The sequence below is a fragment of the Haliaeetus albicilla genome, chromosome 9 (genome assembly GCF_947461875.1).
Source record: "Haliaeetus albicilla chromosome 9, bHalAlb1.1, whole genome shotgun sequence".
NCBI classification, from domain to species: domain Eukaryota; kingdom Metazoa; phylum Chordata; class Aves; order Accipitriformes; family Accipitridae; genus Haliaeetus; species Haliaeetus albicilla.
The window spans coordinates 34049837-34071585 of NC_091491.1; the positions used below are offsets into that span (position 1 = coordinate 34049837).

A 21749-nucleotide genomic window follows, 5' to 3' on the forward strand; every position below is an offset into this window, starting at 1 on the left:
TGACTTTTTGAATCACTGGTTGCAGTGACAGCCTGCTGGCTCCTCCTGTGGTTTCTAGCAACTGCTGCACAAACCAGTAACTTGCACATTGCTGAACGTGTTACCTTGTTCAACAGTTTAACTTTTGAAACAATCAAGTCTTCATTTGTATTTACAGAAAAGACAAACCTGTGTGGTTTTTTTGATTCAAGTCCATTTGGTTTCCGTAGTGAGTCTTTTACAGCCTTCTGGGTGTCAGGACAAATAGCTTGTGAAGGATTCTCGAAACGATTCTGGTTATGACTAATTCTGAATGTCTCAGAGATTCATTTTAGAAAGAGTCTTTAAAGGCCGGATATTATTATTGCAGACTTGGACCAGTCAACAGGGGGATGGGAAGCTCATGGATACAGCATGTCTTTTACTTCCCCAGTTTCCACTGTTTCTGATTCATTCCCAAAGAGAAAGGTAGCTTCCTCATGTGTTTCCCAGTTTAAATGTATTTAGTTACAGCAATTTTACAAAAATTTGTTTTTAAACAGTTCTGTAAGGGATGGGTAGAAAAGCTTCTCCAAGAAAGGTAACATATCCTTAGCAGAGGGGATCTACTCAGATTCCTATTCATATAATTGTTGAGGTCATCCTCTTGCCTATCCCTTACTTTCAAATTTCAGAATAGTTTTGTACTCAGGAGTTCAACAGAGCATTCCTGTTCCTTTGCAACTTCTACTTTTGAATTTACCAGTCTTCCATGAAATGCCAGCTAGTAGCTCCAAGGGCTAGATTTTTGTCTTGGTTTGTTAGCTGAACTGAAAGACATGACAAAGCAGAACATGGCTGCTGTGTAGCCCGATGCTGACAGCATTCCTGAGATGGTTTGTAACATGATTATCAAATGGGGTGAAAGTGTGAAAGAGGATGAACCCAATAATTTCTTCTCCCTGTTCCACCTGTCCCAGGTGCTCAGCTGTGATGCCAAATAAACACCTCCCATAGCTCATGAAACTGTGCCCCATCTTGTGGAGTCTTTCCCATACAGGCATGATAGAAGTACTTGCCTAGAACACCTTTCAGAGAAGGATATTATGCCAGCAGAAAAACAGGTTTTGTGGCAGCTGATGGATGCTCCAGATTGCATAGGATATTCTGGTTCTTGGACCTGTGCTCATGCAGACTTGAGGAGCTGAACTTTTGTGTAAGAAATTGCTAACATGTAAGTTTGGGGTTGGTTTTAGGTTTTTTATTATTTTTAGGCAAAGCCAGAAATAAAGTAGAGTAAAGCTTGGAGAGCAGAAGTTTTAGAGATGTTCCCTACTATCATCCTAACATTTGTATACAATCTGTCCTGGGTAGTTTGTCCATGAGTTATGCAGCACTTAAGTCATTCGTACGTATCTCTCATCTTCCATAAACATGAGATACAGTGTATTGTTCTAACAGGGAGTATTTGAGATAGTGATCAAATCCTCCATTTTAAATCAACTTCCTTTAGGACAAAATATTGCTGTCCACTAGCACAGGTTACCAGAAGCAGTGTCCTCCTCTCTATTTGCTGCCCACACTGAAGAGAGAGTCCAGGGTTTATGGGCTGATATTCAAAGTCTTTTGTGGGATTGCTGCAGACTTCCATCCCTGTCCATCCTCTTTCTCTCTGTAGTGGTAGCCCCCCACTTCACTTGCTATAATCCTGATCCAAGTTTGAAGAGACGGACCTATCACAAGAGTTGAACTGAGCTTCTGGATCTCAATGCTGTATTGAACAGTGCCTGGAGTGACAGGAGCCTCTCACCATTGTCAGAACTATGTAGAAAATATGTTTGGTTGGTTTTTTAATTTAGCTTTACATCTCATCAATAGGCTTTTCACAGGCTTTCAGATTACACCCACATGCACATACAAATACAAACACACATGGTCCTGTATGCACAAATAAAAAAATCGAACTCTATATAAGAGATGAGAGACTGTTACAGAAATTACTGATGTTTTCTGAATACTTTGGAGAGTCTAATAATAGCCTGATATGGAATGGAAAAGTGCCTAATCAAACCCTGGGTTTACAGCTGGATCTAGGGTAGAGGATGGGGAATGAGAGGGAGAACAGGTTGCAATCCATAGTTTAAGAAATCAGACATTCCCACTTGGAGCCAACATCTTCAGCTTATAATCAACAGAACATACAGATGTTGAAAATAAGTACTTTAATAATGCACTGAGCTTATTCCCTCAACTTATTATACAAAGCATTCCTAGAAAAACTTGCTGCTAGGATAATTATGTTTATCATTATTTGTTGAAGCCCATTACCATATAGATGTTGCCATGTCCTTTCTCCAGACATTGCTACACTCTTTAGTACTGAACTGTGCTATAAATGATTGTGCTGGTGGCATCTGAGCCAAATATTTGTATCAGTTGAAGTATTCACCCATCAGTGGTCCTCAGACAAGGTCTTTAACTTAGAAAGGTCTAGTTCCTGCCTAGTTTCACTCTCCCTCAGGTACTTTTATGGCTCCCTCTTTGCCCAAGGCTGTGCAGGATTGCACAGTTTGCAGAAACTATTGACAAAGCTTTAAAGGCTATTTTGCAGTGGGAGGGAATTACACACCTACATGCCTCTAGGCACCAATCTGTGTCTTCAGACATCTAAGCGTCTTTCAAGGTTTTGCCCAGGGATAGAAGAAGCTTGTAGCAGAGCAGAAACTGAACCTAGATCTTTCAGAGCCAAGGCCATTGCTTGGATATCTGGACTGCAGACCTTAGACACTAACTATGAAAGGGGAGACAAACTGGGAATCATGAATGTGGAAAACGATGGGTTAATGGTTATATGAGGAAACTACACAGGTTTAGCAAGGAGACATGTGCAGATGGGGTTCCAGCTGTAACATGTCCACTCTCCAACACGAGGGATGCCTAGGCACATGCCTCTGCCTGGAAGCTTAAACACCACTAGGGGAAAGAACTGTGCCTGGGTTTACCCTAGTTTGAATGTGATATAGGCTCTCTCTTTTCCTTGCTTCCTAGGGGGATGTCAGTGAGCTTGGCAAACTGTTGATGCAAGGTTCCTTCAATGTGTGGACTGACCACAAGAAGGGGCACAACAAGGTGAAGGACTTGGCTAGATTCAAACCGATGCAGAGACACCTCTTCCTCTACACAAAGATGCTACTTTTCTGCAAGAAACGGGAAGAGAACACAGATGGCCATGAGAAGACTGCTTCATACAGCTTTAAAAATTCATTAAAGGTAATAAATGTGGTAATGGTGGGGGAGAGAAATAAATCTGGTGTTCTCACAACATAGGGATGTTTCCATGTGGAGACTTGAAGAAAGTACACATATCTGGAGCTATCTTGCACCCCTGAGTAAATGAAAGCTCCCATTTAGTTTTGATCTGGAAACAGACCCAGCCATATGCCCTGCAACTGCAGACGTGAACCTTGGTTTTGCAACTCGATACAAACAGGCACCTTGTGTGTTCTTGCTCAGCATCTCATAAAGAGAAGCAAGACTGAATGGACCTGCATGTCTCATTGTTCTGCCTCTAAGCATTCTCCAAGTTCAGTTCTATTGTGAGTTTTACTATTGACATCAGTTGAGCAGATATATTCTGTGACAGTAACAGCTACAGGTGAATCACAGCGCAGAAGTGCCCTTTTATTTGCAAAAGTAACATTTCCAGATATGAGTCAGGATATTTTCTGTTAAGATGAGATTTATATGTAGGCCAAATTTTCCCTTTAAGCAGATTGGTGTGACACTTGTGTCTTCAGTCAACTAACACGGGTCTTCAAGTGTAATGCTGCAAACTTATTATAGGGTAACCAGACAGGAATTGTAATAGAACCTGGTTCAAGGACTGAACCAATTCATATGAATGTTTGAAGTTTCTTTCTGTGGAGATAGCAGGAATGATGACATAACCAGAGCTGTTTAAATCTTCAAACCTAATGCTGAGGCAAATCAGAACAAGGGGGATGAACAAATACAGGAAGAAGATGGGAAGCTGATAAGTATAGTAGCAGGTGGACTTCAAAATTGTGGTTAAGAACCTATCATTTAAGAAATCAAGAATTATTTTCTTCAGTTCCTTGTTCGTCTTGCCTAGTTAGGCACTTAGCTTCTTGCTCACCTCTTTTTTTCATTTTCCTGAAACCATATAGAATATTTTGTGTTGTCTGGATTTGCAGACGAGTTGTTAAATCTCACAAAGCCCTGTTCCATCCCTCTTCCTCTCCCACCTCAATAGGTCAGTGATGGCAAGTTGAAAATACCACCTTCCTGAAACTGAAAATTTGTATAGGTGGACAAGAGCCAGGATAGGGTTGAAAACTGACCCACAGTTCAACCAAAAAAAGCAAAGAGGATAAACTCGTGATCAGACATTAACTTGTGTTACTTTAGAGTGCTTAATTTTTTTTCCCCTCTAACAATCAAAAAGATGAATGATAAATTAGATGTTGAGAAATAACGTGTTCTGAATTTTACTTTTAATGACTCCCTAAGGTGCAGAAGTGAATGCAGCCTTTTAAAAATGCTTCTCAGAGGATAAAGTGTTTAAAGACTGTTGACATATTCCAGGTTCTTCTTTTCTATTTTGAAACAGATGAGCACTGTGGGCATTACAGAAAATGTAAAAGGGGATAACAAGAAGTTTGAGATCTGGTATAATGGCAGAGAAGAGGTCTATATCATTCAGGTAACAGCAATCTTTTTTTTTTCCAAGACTATGCTTCCTTTCAATTGAATTGGTTTTTAAGAAAGTTTTCAGTTTCGTGACTTTCATTGTCCTGTACACTCAAGAAACAATAGCCTTTGGAAGCTTCATTATTGTGTTGGCACTGAAATTACCAATTTATCATTGTGAAAATAGTCATGATTTTGGGTAAAAGAGGAAACAAAGTAGTGGAAAATTACTTAGAACGCTGGACAGAAAAGCAAGGGCAGGACCTTAGATTCATGGTAACTTTTCCATCTTGAAGAGTGTCCTTCGCTTTGCTCAAAACTGACCACAGCGTTCCATTCCTTGGGAAAATCAAGAGCAAATGTAGGTCAGGGCAGCCAAGTGATTGGCAGCATGCTTTAACTAGATCTGCTTTGTCTTTTCCTCTTGTGTTCTCAGGCATCTTCTGTTGAGTTGAAAAACACCTGGATTTCAGAGATTCGCAAAGTCCTGACAGGACAACTGGAAGCATGTAGAGGTAGGACACACAGAGCGAGATCTGGTCATGTTGCCTTCCTTCTGTAGCTGGGATGAGTTACAGTGCCATCCACTACCATCAGTGAAATCAGCAAGAACAGAACTTCTATGTGAGGGTCAGTTGGGTGGTGGCAGCATTGCTGGGACTTAAACCCTTGTCCTGATCAAAGAAAATTTCTTATAACTTTAGAAATGGCATGAATAATTATTCCATTCACAGTTAGTCTGAGGAACATGATTTTCCTGTGTTCTCCCTCTCAAGCCACAACCCTAGAAACATGCATTTACATCAGCATGTGAGGAGATGGGGTCCCAGTCTTCACTCTGTGCCTTCTCACAAGACCTGACACAAAAGATCTCCTTCTACATACATGACCAGACAGCAACTGTTCCTCTCCATCCTATTGTTTGTTTTGCTTTGTTGGGTTTTTGAGGGGTTTTATTTCAAATCTAGTCGCCTGCCTTATGTTTTAAATGTCAGTCAGTTATCCCATCTTTTTATCTTAGTGACCTCCCTGTAAAACATGATTAATGACATTTCCCTCTCTCACAGAGATGTCACTATGAAGGTGATTTGTGACGTGCTCAACACATGAATGATTGAAGCCTCATAAGTACCTAAAATAGAATCATAGAATGGTTTAGGTTGGGACCTTACAATGGAAAGGACCTTAAAGATCATCTAGTTGCAACTCCCCTGCCATGCTCAGGGACACCTTCCACTAGACCAGCCTGCTCAAAGCCCCATCCAACCTGGCCTTGAACACTTCCAGGGATGGGGCATCCACAACCTCTCTGGGCAACCTGTTCCAGTGCCTCACCACCCTCACAGTGAAGAATTTTTTCCTAATATCTAATCTAAATCTAGCCTCTTTCAGTTTAAAGCCATTACTCCTTGTCCTATCACTACACTACTTGTTAAAGAGTCCCTCCCCATCTTTCTCGTAGGCCCTCTTTAAGTTCTGGAAGGCCGCTATAAGGTCTCCCTGGAGCCTTCTCTTCTCCAGGCTAAACAACCTCAAATCTCTCAGCCTCACAGGGGAGATGCTCCAGCCCCCTGATCATTTTTGTGGCCTTCCTCTGTACCCACTTGAGCAGGTCCACGTCTTTCTTATGTTGGGGGCCCCAGACATGAACACAGTACTCCCAGTGGAGTCTCATGAGAGTGGAGTCTCATGAGAGTGGAGTAGAGGGGCAGAATCACCTCCCTCGACCTCCTGGTCTCACTTCTTTTGATGCAGCCCGGAATGCGATTGGCTTTCTGGGCTGCAAGCACACTTTGCTGGCTCATATTCAGTTTTTCACCCACTAATACGCCCAAGTCCTTCTCCTCAGGGCTGCTCTCAATCCATTCCCTGCCAAGCCTGTATTTGTGCTTGGGATTGCCCCAAACCATGTGCAGGACCTTGCACTTGGCCTTGTTGAACATCATGAGGCTCACACGGGCCCATCTCTCAAGCCTGTCCAAGGTCCCTCTGGATGGCATCCCTTCCCTTCACTATGTCAACTGCACCACGCAGCTTGGTGTTGTCAGCAAACTTGCTGAGGGTGCACTCAATTCCACTGTCTGTGTTGCTGACAAAGATGTTAAACAGGGCTGGTGCCAATACCGACCCCTGAGAAACGCCACTCATCACTGGTCTCCACTTGGACATTGAGCTGTTGACCACAACTCTTTTGAGTGTGACCGTCCAGCCAATTCCTTACTCACTGAGTGGTTGTCCTGGTTTCAGCTGGGATGTAGTTAACTGTCTTCCTAGTAGCTGGTACAGTGCTATGTTTTGAGTTCAGTATGTGAAGAATGTTGATAACACTGATGTTTTCAGTTGTTGCTCAGTAGTGTTTAGACTATAGTCAAGGATTTTTCAGCTTCTCATGCCCAGCCAGGGCACCTGACCCAAACTGGCCAACGGTGTATTCCATACCATGGGACGTCCCATCTAGTTTAGGAACTGGGAAGTGGGGGGGCAGGGATTCGCCGCTCGGGGACTGGCTGGGTGTCGGTCGGCGGGTGGTGAGCAATTGCCCTGCGCATCATTTGTACATTCCAATCCTTTTATTACTACTGTTGTCATTTTATTAGTGTTATCATTATCATTATTAGTTTCTTCTTTTCTGTTCTATTAAACCGTTCTTATCTCAACCCAGGAGTTTTACTTCTTTTCCTGATTTTCTCCCCCATCCCACTGGATGGGGGGGGAGTGAGTGAGCGGCTGCGTGGTGCTTAGTTGCTGGCTGGGGTTAAACCACGACAGTCACCCAGATGAGCATTTGTGAACTCTTTGTAGCATACAAGACCTATATGATAGAGTTACTATGCATTTTCCAGAGAAAACTATGCAGGAATCAAGACTGAAAGTTTTGAAAACGTTTATATTTTGATATTCTTTATTGTTTTGTCTTAATATCATAGGATCCTAGAATATTTCAGGTTTCAAGGGACCTCAGGATATCATAGTCCAACATCCTGCTCAAAGCAGACTGTTATTGGTCAAACCAGGTTACCCAAGACTTTAGCCAGTCTGGTCTTGAGAACATCCAAGGACAACTTTCATCCTACTCTATGAGCAAAGTCAAGTTTTCCTTCATTGTGTATCCAGCAGAACAGCAGTCAGAGGGCAGAAATTATGTCTTATATGCTGTTGAACTCTTCCCATTGCCTTATCCCAAATGATCATATGAATTAAAGCACTTATTACAATATTGATTGCAGGAAGCAAATGCTTTGTCCTGTAGTTTTAAACAGGCATTTCTATTTGTAATGACTCATGAAAGCATAGGCCTTAATTCATGCTTAATCCAAGACTGGATATTTCTCCAACTGTGTGTTGTACTGAGAGAAGGAAGAGGAATATGTTTGTTTGTCGGGGCTGTTTTTAATGACTGTTGTTAGGAGTTGTACAGGGAGTTGGAATGTTGGAAGGAACCAGCTGAGATGAATAAGTAAAGGGCAAAGGAGGTGGCCAAAGGTATGTGATAAATAATTTAACATATGGGTCATTAGTGTCCAAACACTTAGTGTATATACACCTCCTATTGTATACTGTAGTGAGCATGGAATGCTAACAAGCCTTTGGGTAACTCCTTGATCCATTGATCCCAAAGAGCATAATTGTCTCTTGCCGGCAAAGGAATTATGGATGCAGCTTAAGGGATTTGTGCAAGGCTGTGAATCAGTTGCCAAAACCAGGAATGGAGCTACTTCCGACTCCCCACCCAGGGTGCTCCTTTCTCCCAACATTCCCACCCACAAAAGACTTTAAGTTTAATCTTTCAGTGCTGTCGCTGTCCCTTTGTCTGTTCTCCTTTCATTGACAGGAGGTTCATCTTTCAGAGTGAAATAGCTGTAGGATCTCAGCAATCTGAGAGTTTGAAAGCAGCTCCTTCCATTGCTTTCTCACTTCTTAGTGTCTGACTCTCCTGGCCTTGAAAACCAAGTTGTCAGCATCTTTCCTATCTTTCTCCACTCAGTAGTTACTAGACATAGGTACAAAGTAGTCTGTTGCTACCTTGCAGCTATGCAAAAAGAGTGAAGAAGTGGCATCTGAACAACATTTTATTATTGCTGTTTGTCCAGGATGCTGAGCAAAAACAGTCTTCAGAGGGATGGGGATATATTCTACTAGATGGCTGCGTGTGCAGAAGAACTGTTGTACATGTGTTGCTAAATCCAGAAAAAGCTGCGAGCCACAAAACTTGTATTGTATTCTGGGAAAAATGCCAATATGTGCATTCTCTAAATCCATATTGTGCAGTGAGCTAGGAAGAGGTACAGAGGAAAGAGAAGGTGGTAGGAGAAGAAATCTCTTCTGCACTGAAATAATATGGGTAGAAGAGCTGTTTGGGTGAGTTAAGTTTTCAAACTTTAAGATCACCATATGCCTTTTCTCTTCAAGTACGAGTATTCAATTTTGATTGCAGCAGGTCAAAATCTCTCCTTCTCCCTCTCCCCTCCCTCCCCCTCTCCCTCTCCCTCTCCCACCTTCCATGCAAACAAGGAAGCAATTTATACAATTTGGAGCAATTTCTTTTTACTTTTTCTTTAACAGAAGCAAGTCAACTGCACCAAAGAATCACCGAGAGTGTATACCATGCACCAATGGATTCCTCCAATGCAAGCAGGTGACCACAGCTATCATGGCATATCAGGGCCATGTTTTGTCTTGCCTTTGTGCTTTTGCAGTACATAAATTCTTAGTTTTCTGTGCTTAGCTTCCTGGGTACAAACTTACTTGATTGTCTTCAAATTCTTTAAAGACATGTAAATTCAGATAAAGGTTTCGCTCATGGCGAAACTAAAATCACAATGCAGAATTCATTTCAAAGATGATCATTTGGCTTTGCAAAAGAACCATATGCTCTTGATTAGCTTAAGTTTAGACAAAGTGTATTGGAACATTTCCAGGATGTTAAATGGAGCTGTCAGCAAATTTTTGTAATGGTCCAATTGCTGGGCAAGTTTAATGTAAGTTGGCATGGGATATCACTGCAAAATTTTAGCAGGATCAACCAAACAAGGAGATCCCAGGTAACACAGCCAGCCTTTGAGAGTCGTACAACTCAATGCAAGAAATTTTAAACAGATGCAGTGCTGTTAATCCTGCACCATATTTTCTCTAGGCTTGGTTACATTTGCTTTGTTTAAGGTTTAAGCCGAAAAGGTTTAAGAGTGAAAATCTTTCAGCAAAACCGCCTTGGGGATAGGAGAAAATTATTCCAGTAAAATATGAAATGCAATCACAAAAACGTCTCAAATCAATCCAGATGTGTGTCCCTCTTATAAGGCTCTTAAAGTGAGAATTTTCAAAGCAGAAATCATAGACAAAATATGTCAACAGAAGATTAATTAACTCCAGGAAGAAAGGCCATGTGATAAGCTATTTCTCCTAGAGTGGATTAAACCGAAGGAGAAATGGAGTCCTGCTTGTCCTCACTCTGCCGACTGTAGCAGAGGAGAGCTTAGATGCTTCTGCTCCAAATGCTGGGTTATTACAGGGACAGAAAGAATATGGTAAGTCTTAATGAAAGAACAATGCTCTGAGCTTTCATGAATGGAATAAAGTTGAGTGTCCTATTGGCTATTGTAAGCAGAGGCCACCTTGATCCTCTGTAATACGTGTCTCAGAGAGACGCAAGGACAGGCAAGTTGCAGCACAAGGTGGCTTTGCACTAGTTGATGTGAAATAGTAGATCCAGACTTCCTTGGACAGTGGAGTCCCTTCTGCAGCCTGTTTTGAGATGCTGGGTGGAGGCGAGGAAAAGAAGGAAGAAGCTAGACTGTGATAGCCACCCACATGGGCATAGTCTGTGTTTATGACTGGTATGACTAAGCAGCCCCAGTTGTGAAAGGCGCTTTAAGTAAGCCAGTGGTAGACTGTTATTAGCTAAAGAGCAACCAGCATCATCAGTGCTCTGCCAGTGGTTGGAGGCTAATTAATTATTGAGGATTTTATCTAACCAATAGACACCCTCTCCTGGGTTGCCCACGTGTAACAGTGATTCTGCTGTTTATTGGGAATTGTCAAACCTGTGCTGTGACATTGGGGAAATCTGTTTGCAGGACGCTCTCCCCTCCCTGAGCCATGCCATTGTTCAATGACAAAGACTATCCCTTTTGCTTGTTTATATGCCACTGCAGCAGCGGGGCTGCAATTCCATGAGATAAGGCAGGGCTGGGCTGACTCAGGATTGGAGCTGAGGTGTTGGCAAAAGGGACACTTAATAACAGTGCCCTTAATACAGGCAGTTATTGAATGTGCCTAAGTCCTGTTCAATCTATTTAAATTCTCTCTCTGTAAATTTTTCCCCAAAGTTTCACTGTTTAATCCTAAAATGAGATGCCCTGTGATATCTATTGCTGCTGTATCTCTCTCAAGGGATGGCTGCTGCATTTCAGTGATAATGAAATGATCCCTTTCAGTTTTCTAATCTATTTCAACACATGAAACTTACATAGACTATTGTTCTAACTGCTTAACTATCTGCTTTATTGGAAATGACTGATTCAGTCATACATCCATGTAAAAATATCCTGTGCACATAGATAGACAGCAGTACTTGGATTTTACTGCAGAAGCTGTTTCAGAGAAGCTATGTGTTTTCTTGGTGTCTTTCTCACAGCTGTAAATCTTTAACTCTGTCGGGTATATGTTTCACAGTTATCTCAGCCTAGCTGGGAAGGAACAGAGAAAAAAGAATAAGGAAATGTCAGTGTGCTTTGGATTTGTTCCCATATTTATTTTGAGCCCCATTTTGTACCTGACATCAGGCTGCAAAATCACATTTTGATTTAGTACAGGAGGTAACAGAGACCTCTGTTAAGGTTCCATCAGAAACGGGTCAGAGGTTCAAATACAAAGCAATGAGTCCCAGGCTCCCTTGTAGTTAAAAACGGTGTTCACAGATCTCTAGTATTCCAAATGTTCTTAAGTTTTTAATGATATCTTGGACCTTCCCTTACAGCAAGACAAACCTATCAAAGTATAACAGTTCGTATGTTAATTGTAAACAGCAATGTAATTGCTGATAAGTGTTAGTAACGAGCTTTTTGGGAAAGAGTATTTCAAGTGTGTAGATACAGTGAAATGTGTGGAGCAGTCTGCCAAAGATAACAGTCAAACATCCAAACAAAACCACCAGACATTTGCAAAACAATGAGGATAAGAAGCATGGGAAAACCTTGCAGCTCGAATGCCCTACAAACCTGGGGCAGGGGGGTTGTTCCCATTACAGACCACAAGGCCAGTACCTGTGCAAATCTGGCAAGATGGATCCCCTCGTCCGTGGTTCAGCTGTAAACAGGGATATCCTGCGTGGATTCGTGTTTTCAAAGAGCAGAAGAAACAGAAATTGGGGGATCCTGGAACCAGTGGAATCCATATGTTCCTCTACACACGGTATAACCTCTGTGTGACCATCCGGTACCCATTTCTCTCCTGGAGTCAAATATACTTATGTTGCAAAGGATGGAAAACTGGGGCCCTCTTTTCTAACCTGCTTTCCCACTCCTTCCTTCCAAATCTGTTGGACTTGCAAAAAGAGCTTGTGCAGACAACCAACTTGTTCCTCCATTTTTCCCTTCTCAGCTCTTGCTAGGTACATCCCTTACTGTGTGTGTGGAAAGGAGGCAGGGGCTAGAATGGCTTTTCCCACCATACACGCCTGCACAGATGCAGACTTTTACAGCACACAGAATTTTAAAACCTGCCCTTTATTCCTTAGGCTTCCATATCTGAGGGTAAAAAAGAATGCTTAGTACTCAGTGCTCCATAAGGTATTAAGTAGGAATGTAACTATTTTTGCATTTCTTTTGTCCAAAGGTATAGCAGGAAGTCATCAAGTATATACGAAAACAAATCTGAGACATCAAACGTGGAAGCATCTAACAATAAAAACAGGAATTCCAGTCCCAGCGCCAGACAAAAGAGAGGTAGGAGTTCTGAGACAGAGCGCTTTGCTTCTAAAGGGTAATATCTTTATTTTTGCACACTCATTTCTGGAGTTTGATGAGGATATTTTGAATGTGTGTTGTTTAAACCCAAAGTCAAAATAAACAGTGCTACAAAGCTGAGTAATTGTACCATGAAACTTCCTGAACACCAAAAAGCATTACCAGTTTAGTTTTTTTTAAGTCTGAGTTTTGATGCATTACAGTCCTCTTTATACAACTTGTGTTTTTTAAAAATAGAATTGGGGGGGTTGCTATAGTATATGTATTTTAATCTTCTATATCCTGGCTAAGTTGGTTTCTAGCCATATTTAAGATTGTCTATGGACTTTGCTAACCAATTTCCTCGCTTTACGTCAAAGAGATTTTTTTTGCCTCCTCTGTGTATAGGTTCTCCTCTAGCGTATGGTAAATAAAGGCACATACGGTCACAGAAAGTCCCTCCATTATTTGAGGGCATAAATACAATAAATATATTCTATACAATGTATGTTAAAATGAACACTAAAAAGAAACTGGGTCTCATCTGGCAGTAGCAGGAACAGGAAGTCTTTCAACAGCAGTTTCTCTTTTTAGGTGGTATTTTGAAATGTTAGAGCAAAGACTTTTCTAATAATACAAAAAAGAAAATTGCGAGGTCTTAAGAGATTAATGTCCAAATCAGGCTTAAAGTAACAGCAGGCCCTTTTATAAATAGAGATGGTAAAAAAAAAAAAAAAAAAAAAGTGGAATATTTTTTCTTTGAAATATAGGCTATTCACCAAAAGATTTTTCATTGCACTAAGTTTTTATTCTGGGGAGAAAGTTACGGTTTCTTCATTTAAAAAATCCAATGTTAAAAACCTGTTTCAGTAAAAATTTCTTTTTTTAAAAGGATGAACTTTTTAAAATAAAAAAACCCCAAAATTTGAAAAGCAGCCTTTCATCTGGAAGTCATAAACCCCCTTTTTAAAAAATTTCCAGGAAAATTATTGATGCTTTTTAACTGGTCCAGCTTATGCAAGAGTGTGGGAACTGGGATCACCCTATATGCTGATTTCCGTTCTTCTGCCTTCTGATTTCCCACGAGGAGTTCCCCAGGGCTCTCGCTGTAACCCCTGCTAGCTCAGCCGAGAGCCTCCTCATCCTCCCCACGCGGCTGCTCCCGCAGAGCCGAGCAGCGAGTCCCGGCTCTTCGTGGGTGCAGGGTGCGCCTCTGCGTCCTGGGCTGCAACACACGCTGTGCGGAGCGCCAGCGGAGGGGCTGTCCGCCCTCGGATGGCCCCCCGAAACTTTAATTTGCGTCCCTGTGAGGCACCTCTAGCTGGGACTCTGCAGGGGCTGAACCTGCCTTCAAAATGTACAGTTAGGTCCTGCTTTCAAAGGTGCAAAGGAATCGTGCTGCGGCCTTCTGGAGACTGGTGCGCTGCCAAAACTGTCTCTTTTGTGCCACCTACTGACTGTAACATGCCCAATATCTATGGAGTTAATGTGGACACAGATTATTTTAAAATATTGTTTTCTTTCTGTAGTACAGAGGGGGAGGGCACTACTGGGAAGCTATTTCAGTTTCATTATTCTTATGGATAAGTGCCTGTGATCGAGTTACCTACATATAAACCAGTGTTTTGTGTGGACCTGATTGGTAGATTTACTGACTTGAAGGTATATGGGAGCCGAGCCCTGCAGGAACCTCTGCAGACCACCCAGTCTAACTGCCCTGCTCAAAGCGGGGTCAGCTGGAGCAAGTTGCTCAGGGCCGTGTCCCGTTGGGTTGTGAATAGCTCCAAGGATGGTGACTCCACAACTGCCTTGGGGACGCTGTCCCAGGCTTTAGCCACCTTCACAGTAAAAAAGGGGTTTTTTCATATTTTTAAATGGAATTTCCCATATTTCAATTTGTGCCTATTGCCTCTCTCATCCTGTCATTGGGCTCCACTTCTTTACTGGATAAGATGCCCCTGAGCCTTTTCGTCTCCAGGCTGAACAATCCCAGCTCTCCCTCTTTCTCCTCCTGTCAGCTACTGCAATCCCTTAATCATCTTCATGGCCTTTCACTGGATTCACTCCAGTATGTTCATGTCTCTTGTACTGGGGAGCCCAGGACAGGACACAGCACTCCGGGTGCGTCTCACTTGTGCTGAGCAGCGGGGAAGCATCGCCTCCCCGGAGCTGCTGGCAAGGCTCTGCCTAATGCAGCCCAGGATGCTGTTGGCCGCCTTTGCCACAAGTACTTATTACATTTGGAAATGGTTTCCAGGGTTATTTGGTATACCTACAGAAGGAAGGAAGAGGTCTGAAGTAACTCAGGTGGAGACAACATGTCTGTGGGGACTTGTGAAATCCTAAGGGGTCCCTCAGTGAAGTGATAGAATTGCGTAGCTGAAGAACTACCATATAAAGCCACCCCCTCCACACATGCGCTGTTGTACTTGCCTCGTGACTCTGTGATAATGAAATACTATGGATTTTCTTGCTCTACGCAAACAGAAAGTAAATATATTTTATGTACCAGTTTCTGGATTCTTTATAGGCTACAGTATCTACACAAAGATTGCCTCACAGTGGGAGCAGCAATGGCAGGGAATGGCTCTTAGGCCAACACAGGCAGTCTGAAAGCCAAACACTTCCCAGTACGCCTGTGGGCAGCCCCACAGCTGAACCGGCTGCTCAGTAGCAGTTCCTCACCAGATGCACCTGCCTGGCCCAAAGCTGGCATCAGGCCACTGGCTAGGAGGAGCTGAACCACACCAACATAATATTTCTGTATTGTTAAAAAGCTGTTCATCTCACACCCACCTATGCATGCAGGCACCTCGGAACCTGGATTATCTTGGCTGCAAATCAGGAAGTGATGGGATGCGCTTTTCTTGGGAAGCACAGCTTGTCTGTCTGTTGCTTGTCTGTCTGTGGCGTCACTGTGTCTTCACGTTCCCTTTGTACTTCTGGTCTTCATTTGTCCCTCTAATGATTTTCACTTGGCAGCGTATAAAATAAAGAGGAGGAAAAAGCTATTGGTTAAATCCTAAGGCACAGAACCAGGCAGCCAACACGTGGCTTTTCTCCTGCTCCCTTGCCATAAACCTTGTGTGTTACCTGCCCACACAAAGAAGGGGGCAGATGCAGAATTCAGCAGGAATGCATGGATCTGGGGGTTTGCTCTAGGTCCACCTGCTTCCTGCAGTGCAAGTAATTGAGTATCTTTCAAACCCAGAGTCTCAGGACCTAGAGCCATCTGTGACTTATCTCTGTAAAGGTGACTGTGAGGCGGCATGGCTGGCTTACTCATGTAGGAGCCTGGCATGTAGGCTTTGCTGGCATGGCACTGCTTACATCCCAGCAAATCATGAGATCAAATGCATGACTATATGCCAGCTTCAGAGGCTGCTAGAAAGGCTTCAGCAGGTAAGGCTGAGAGTGTATCAGCTGATGATGACAGGCTCTTCAGTGCTAGTACTACATAGCAGAAGTGGGACTGCTCGCGACAATCGCTCTCTGTACATGCCCTGCGCTGCAAGGCTTCTTCTCTTATTTCTCCCTGCAAGCTTGCTGTTCCAACAATAATGATGTGTTTCCATAGTAAAAGGCACTAGATCCTTATTAATGAGCTTGCTGCTAAACTGTATTTTCCTTTGATGAGAGCTACATCCCTTCACCTGTTTTTCTTTGGTTTTGTTTTGTTGTTGTTGTTCTCCATTAAAACTCAGTGAACCAAACTCAACCCAGGGGCTCTGTTTGGCTCAGCTGGTTTAATCACCCTGACCTCATGTCACCTTTCTAATTGATTAGGTCTTGCTCAGGCTTGAACTGAATCAAAATTTATTTATTCATTTATTTATTTTTAGTTGTCATCTAGTGCTAACCTTTCCTTTCCCATAAGCTGAACAGCTGACCCTTCCTTCCTTATTTCTCTTCCCTCTCCCTCTCTCTCCTAGTTGATGCTTCCACCAGCCTTAACCTTGAGCGCACAGCGCTTGCTAGAAAGCGATTCACATTGCAAGGTCTTTCCAACCGCAGAGCTCCACCCAAAGGTAAAATCACCCCACGCAGCATTTGGTCTCTGGCCATCTGTCTCCTGCACTCCCACAATGTTCTCTCCATCCCATAGCGCCATCCATCACCATTTCCTAAAGTGCTGCCACATCTCACCAAAATGCTCCTGTCTGATGCACACATGTGGCTCCTCTTCTCAAAGATGCTGTTACCAAAAATTGCTCCTACGGCAGTGTTGGCAAGGCAAACTTTGAGTTGACTTGTTGGGTCTTTTACTGGTGCACAGTGCAAATAATGTTTGTTTCCAGTTTCTCTCAAGGGGCCAACTTGTTTTAAACCACCAGCCTAACTTCTTTCAGCAATTTACTGGCTTGAAGGGAAGAATATCATCTCTGTGTTGTACTACATGAGGTTTTCATGTGTTAAATTGTTCATTGGTTGGACCTCTTTTTTTTTTTTTTTTAAATGTTGCTCAGCCATGGCCTAATGGCTGCACTGGGGAACTGGAATTCAGAAGATCTGGGGTTTATTGCCATTTCTACTTAATTATGTTATATGACACTGTAAAATGGTGTGTTCTGAGTCTTTGTGCATAAATATTTAGAAGACACTTAATATCCATGAGTAGAGAGCATTGCATGTTCCTCTGATGGCTTTACAAGGAAGAGACTTTAGAGGAAAGAAAGAAATGTGAATAGAAATTAAATTAAATAACTATTTACAATCATCTCCTGAAAAGATAGTGTAATTACTCTTTTTATTGTTATTATGTGGCTTTCTCCTGTTCTGATAAATGACATTTCTTCTGTGAGACAAAGGGTTAGTGTGCAGTGATGGAGAGGGCGAGCATCAAAGGAGGAAGAAGCAAGATGAAAGAATAAAAAGAGAAATACAGAAGTATTAAATTACAATGTTACAGAGTAGATAAGAATACACCAAGAGTTAGTGCAGCCGTAAGATTCTAGCCGCAAGGGTAAGGCTGCACTTGGTAGTAAGATCCAAGATGTCCAAACCAGTTCAATGTTCTGAATACAAAACAGGAAGTGGTTTCCAGATCCTGTGACTTAGGGAAATCAGTTACAAAATACAGATTTCAGAAATGCTAGCTAATGCTGTAAGCTGGGCGAGTTTGGATCTGCAATTTTGTTTTGGGCCTCTTTTGCTCTTTTATCTGAATTTTTCTTGTCATGTGAAATGTCTTGCATTGTATTCAGTGTTCCAGACAGCAAAGCACAGTTCAGACGAGTTCATACCCCCTAAGCTGTAGGCACTCTCAGCTCAAAGAGTTTCTGGGTCTGGTTACCTGAGATTCCCGTGAACCACCTCCATTACACAATGTCCCATTGCACTTTGTTGTGCTGTTCAGTTACTAATCTGGTCCTGGCCTGGAGGAAACCAGTTGGCAAATAAGCTGGATAATTTGCAGAGTGTGGTCATTTCTGCAGGCAGTGACAACGCAAAGCCCTGTTAGCACTGTATGGACTGGCTGTTAGGGCAGATCGGAAGCTGTGAGAGGGTAACAGAGAAGTTACTGCAATAATCTTGTCCTGCTCTTGACCCCTTTATCTAGGGATTTGTTACTGGCCGTGGCAGGAGATGCCATATTGAGCTGAGTGTGCTTTGCTTCAGACCCACTGTGTCTGTTCATGTCCAGAACACATAAAAGGGAAGGTTTAAACAACAAAATAACAAGACTAACTAGGGGGAAAACAAGATTGCCTGATGGATATCAACTGGCAGTGGAGCATGGATGCTGAAAGCATTGCAGAACTGTCTGCCCGGGCTGGATAAGTTGGGGTAGAAATTGTTGTATATAAACACCTTGGTGTTTTGGCCAAAGAAATGCTGATGTCTGGAGGGGAAACTTTACCATCCTGCACTCCATCAGTGCAGAGACCCCCAAGGCAGCCATACCAGCACTGGAACCAAAGCGCATGAAAGCCCCCGCTCATAGCACTCTGCATCTCCCCCAGCCTTGGGTCAGGATTAGCTGTCCCGGTTTGCAGAGCCAAGCTCATATTCCTTGGAGTTGGTGCAAGGTCTCCAAGAGCTGTATGATGTGGTGTAAATGTAGCCCAACACCATAATTATAAAGTGAATTTTTCTATGTATTTTAGTAAAGGGCAGTTACAGCAGCCTAAATGTGGAGTCATCCCATTGTAATTATCACTGAGAGCAAGTTTAACCTCTCATTTTTCTTCAGCCTTTTAGGAGGTGTGAATAAGGATGTACCTGAATATATGTGCTTTTATGAGTAAAGTGGTAAGGAAGTGCATTGGCAGATACAGAATTTACAGTCTTTTTACAGTAGCTAATCTACCATTAAAATTGCACTGAGATTTTAAGGAGCTAATATGGTTTCCTGATGTTTTGGCATAATAAAACATTATACGAATTGCAGTTCAACCAGTCACGCTAATTTCTGCTCCACTGAAAACATATAGTGAAAGTGACATTTACTAGGCAGAAATATGGAAAAAACAAAGTAAAGAGAAATGTTGTATGACTGAACATTAAAATAAGGAAATGTGAAGATGAGGAATGGGAAAGAGAATTTTAAGATCCCTGGCAAGGAAATCTTCACAGTAGTATTTCTGCACAGGATATTTAAACCTGAAATATAAAATCACCTGAAACTTATTTTACTCCAGTGCTGTATGCCAGTTAACCATGGGGGAAAAAAAAAAAAAAAAAAAAAGAAAGAAAAAGAGAGGGAAAAGAAGATAGACATGATAAGAGAAAGGACACAACTGGAATAGAAAAGTCCCTCTGAATCACAGGCACCATCTAGGAAGATCTGGGCTAAGATTCAGCAAAGCATGTGAGCATGTGCTACGAAGAGTTTCATGTGAAATATCTCTTCACCTATCGCAGGAAATTTTTTGGTAAAAATAGAAACAACTACTTAATTTTTACATAAGTGTTTTTCTGATATTTTTAAAAATCAAAACATAAAAATCACAAATAGTTTTTGACAAATCTGAAAACCTTCAACAGAATGTTTAAAGCCATTTCTAATACCATTTTCAGCTGAGATTGTGTCCTGGTAGAGTTAAGTGTTCGAGTATCTTACTGAAAATGAGGTATGAAGCATATGAATAGCTTTACTCATGTCTCAATGGAAATACTGACTTGACTAATGCAGCACATGTGCTTAGAATGTTTTAAGCAGAAGAGACTAAAAAGTTAATCCTGAAATATTTGTAAGCAAGCACCCTTTTCTCCCAAGTGCTGCTGCTGTAGCTGGTAGGTGCAAGAAATGTACTGATGTGCCTGTAGAAGTGTAGACACAATCTCTTAAGAGCTGCGCAATGACCTCAGTGTGTTTTGAAACATCATGTGCTCTCTGGAGCTAGCTGACAGTCAGTCTATTTATACCTCTGATCTGTTTATGAAATATTTTGAGTAAAAAATGCTACTCACATCTCGTAGTGAAATCTGGGGAAGTTGTGTCTTCACTCCTAAGCGGACTTTGAGAAAAGGCAGGATCCTAATTGGAGTAAACCAAAAAAAGCTCTGTTGCCCTCACTTTCTCCAAGCTGATTTGCACCACTAAGGATGGAGGCTCAGAGAGCATTTTCAGGCAGTCACACAGTTAACTTCATGTTTGTTTTTCAGTGTATTTCAGGTCAGTCATCACAGGATGAGCAGTTCAGTGTCTAAAATAATCCAAACCTCATTTGTAGACACATGCACCATTCTAACCATCATGCTCATCTCTCTGTGTTTTGTAGCTATACGTAAACACTAGTTGGTTGCTAAAATATTAATTGGCATGTCTCCTTTCTGAAGTATTAAAACTGGGGCAATTGGAATTGCTTCAAAAATATGTTCATATAAACTCTTTTCTGTGCTTTTCAATTTGTTGAGGGTATTTTTCCTGGCTGTTTTAGAGGAGCAACCTACCTTTTGTTTACCCTTTTCCCGCTGCTGCTTTGCTTTGGACATCTTTTACCCTCAGTGCTTATTAACCTCTAATCCTGCCCTGCATTGCATCTGTCTATTCTCCCAGATCCAGAATCTAAGGAAAGAGAAGTTACCCGTCGCTTTTCCCTAGCCTCCTCCATCAGCACCACAGTTAATGCTTCTGCTGTGACCAAAGGTACTGTCATGCTGCTTGCTTAGCTACCCCTCTCCCTTCCTGCTGACTGATACATTTACTGCCAAATGCTGTTCACAGAGTGAGTACATCAGGCTCAATTTTTACAAATGCAGGAGGTTCCAGTAGAAGAAAAGTCAGGACTAGTATAACACTTGCAGGAGGGCAGGCCAAGACATTTTGAATGTATATCAAGGTGTGCTGCCAGAATATATAGTGACTCTTCTCAGTTTGTCCATAATAGGCTTTGAAGAGCAGTGCTGGTTTCCATGGAAACTGCATTAATGTTTGACTGATGTGGGGTTAGGTTTCCAACTTCTCCTTAGTTTGGATTAACTGAAATTCAATAGAAATTATTTCTCCATTTCCTTAAAGCTGTTTAGGATTTTTGCCTTCACGAAGGAGAGAATCTCCTCATTGCATAGCAGAGATCAGATGGCAAGAAAGGCTGAAATCAAGCCAAAAATGGAGTAGCAATAAATGCCAGTTTTAAGCATATTTAGCATAATCACAGTTATGATTAAAAATTATGCTTGCCAGGAAATTTTCAGACGTGTAAGGGAGCTAGGTGCCCAGAATGCACTGAACTCTATGCAGTTTGTGTGGGAACTTATGAAAGTTTTATTTTTGAGCTGTTATTATTTTGAGAAAAGGCACTTTTACAGAATTTACTTTTAAGTTACTGCACTAGTGGCTACATTTAAACTCAAAATCACACCATGCATTTGGGCAAGCTGGTTGTATTGAAAATCAGTAGGATTGTAGGCACCTATGCCTACATGTCAGAGCTGCTTTTGAGAACAGAACTTACAGTCTTACATTGGAGTCTGAATATACCATCTTTTGGCAGTTCCCAGAATGAAGTGGAGGAACTGATTTGCAAGTTTAAGATTTGCGGGGCAATTCACAAACCAAAATAGAAGGAAAAAATGGCCAAATTAATTTGTATAAGGTTGCACAGTATTTATGAACCATATCCTTGACTGTGCAATGAGGCTGTCATGAAATGAGAGCATGGGTGGGTTTACTGACAGAGGAAGGATGTGATA

At 42.0% G+C, this 21749-nt stretch overlaps 1 protein-coding gene across 16 annotated transcripts in view; it reads left to right on the plus strand.

The window, feature by feature from the left end:
• Positions 1-21749, plus strand: part of MCF2L2 (MCF.2 cell line derived transforming sequence-like 2) — a 187689-nt gene that overhangs the window by 153120 nt on the left and 12820 nt on the right. For 9 of the 16 annotated variants that reach the window (XM_069792609.1, XM_069792620.1, XM_069792607.1 and 6 more), the window contains exons 22-28: positions 3007-3228; positions 4589-4681; positions 5105-5183; positions 9232-9304; positions 12502-12611; positions 16544-16639; positions 20614-20703. In XM_069792609.1, coding sequence (XP_069648710.1) covers positions 3007-3228; positions 4589-4681; positions 5105-5183; positions 9232-9304; positions 12502-12611; positions 16544-16639; positions 20614-20703 — 763 coding nt within the window. The remainder of the gene's footprint in view (positions 1-3006; positions 3229-4588; positions 4682-5104; positions 5184-9231; positions 9305-12501; positions 12612-16543; positions 16640-20613; positions 20704-21749) is intronic. The other 7 variants (XM_069792619.1, XM_069792622.1, XM_069792623.1 and 4 more) reach the window with 3 other exon arrangements.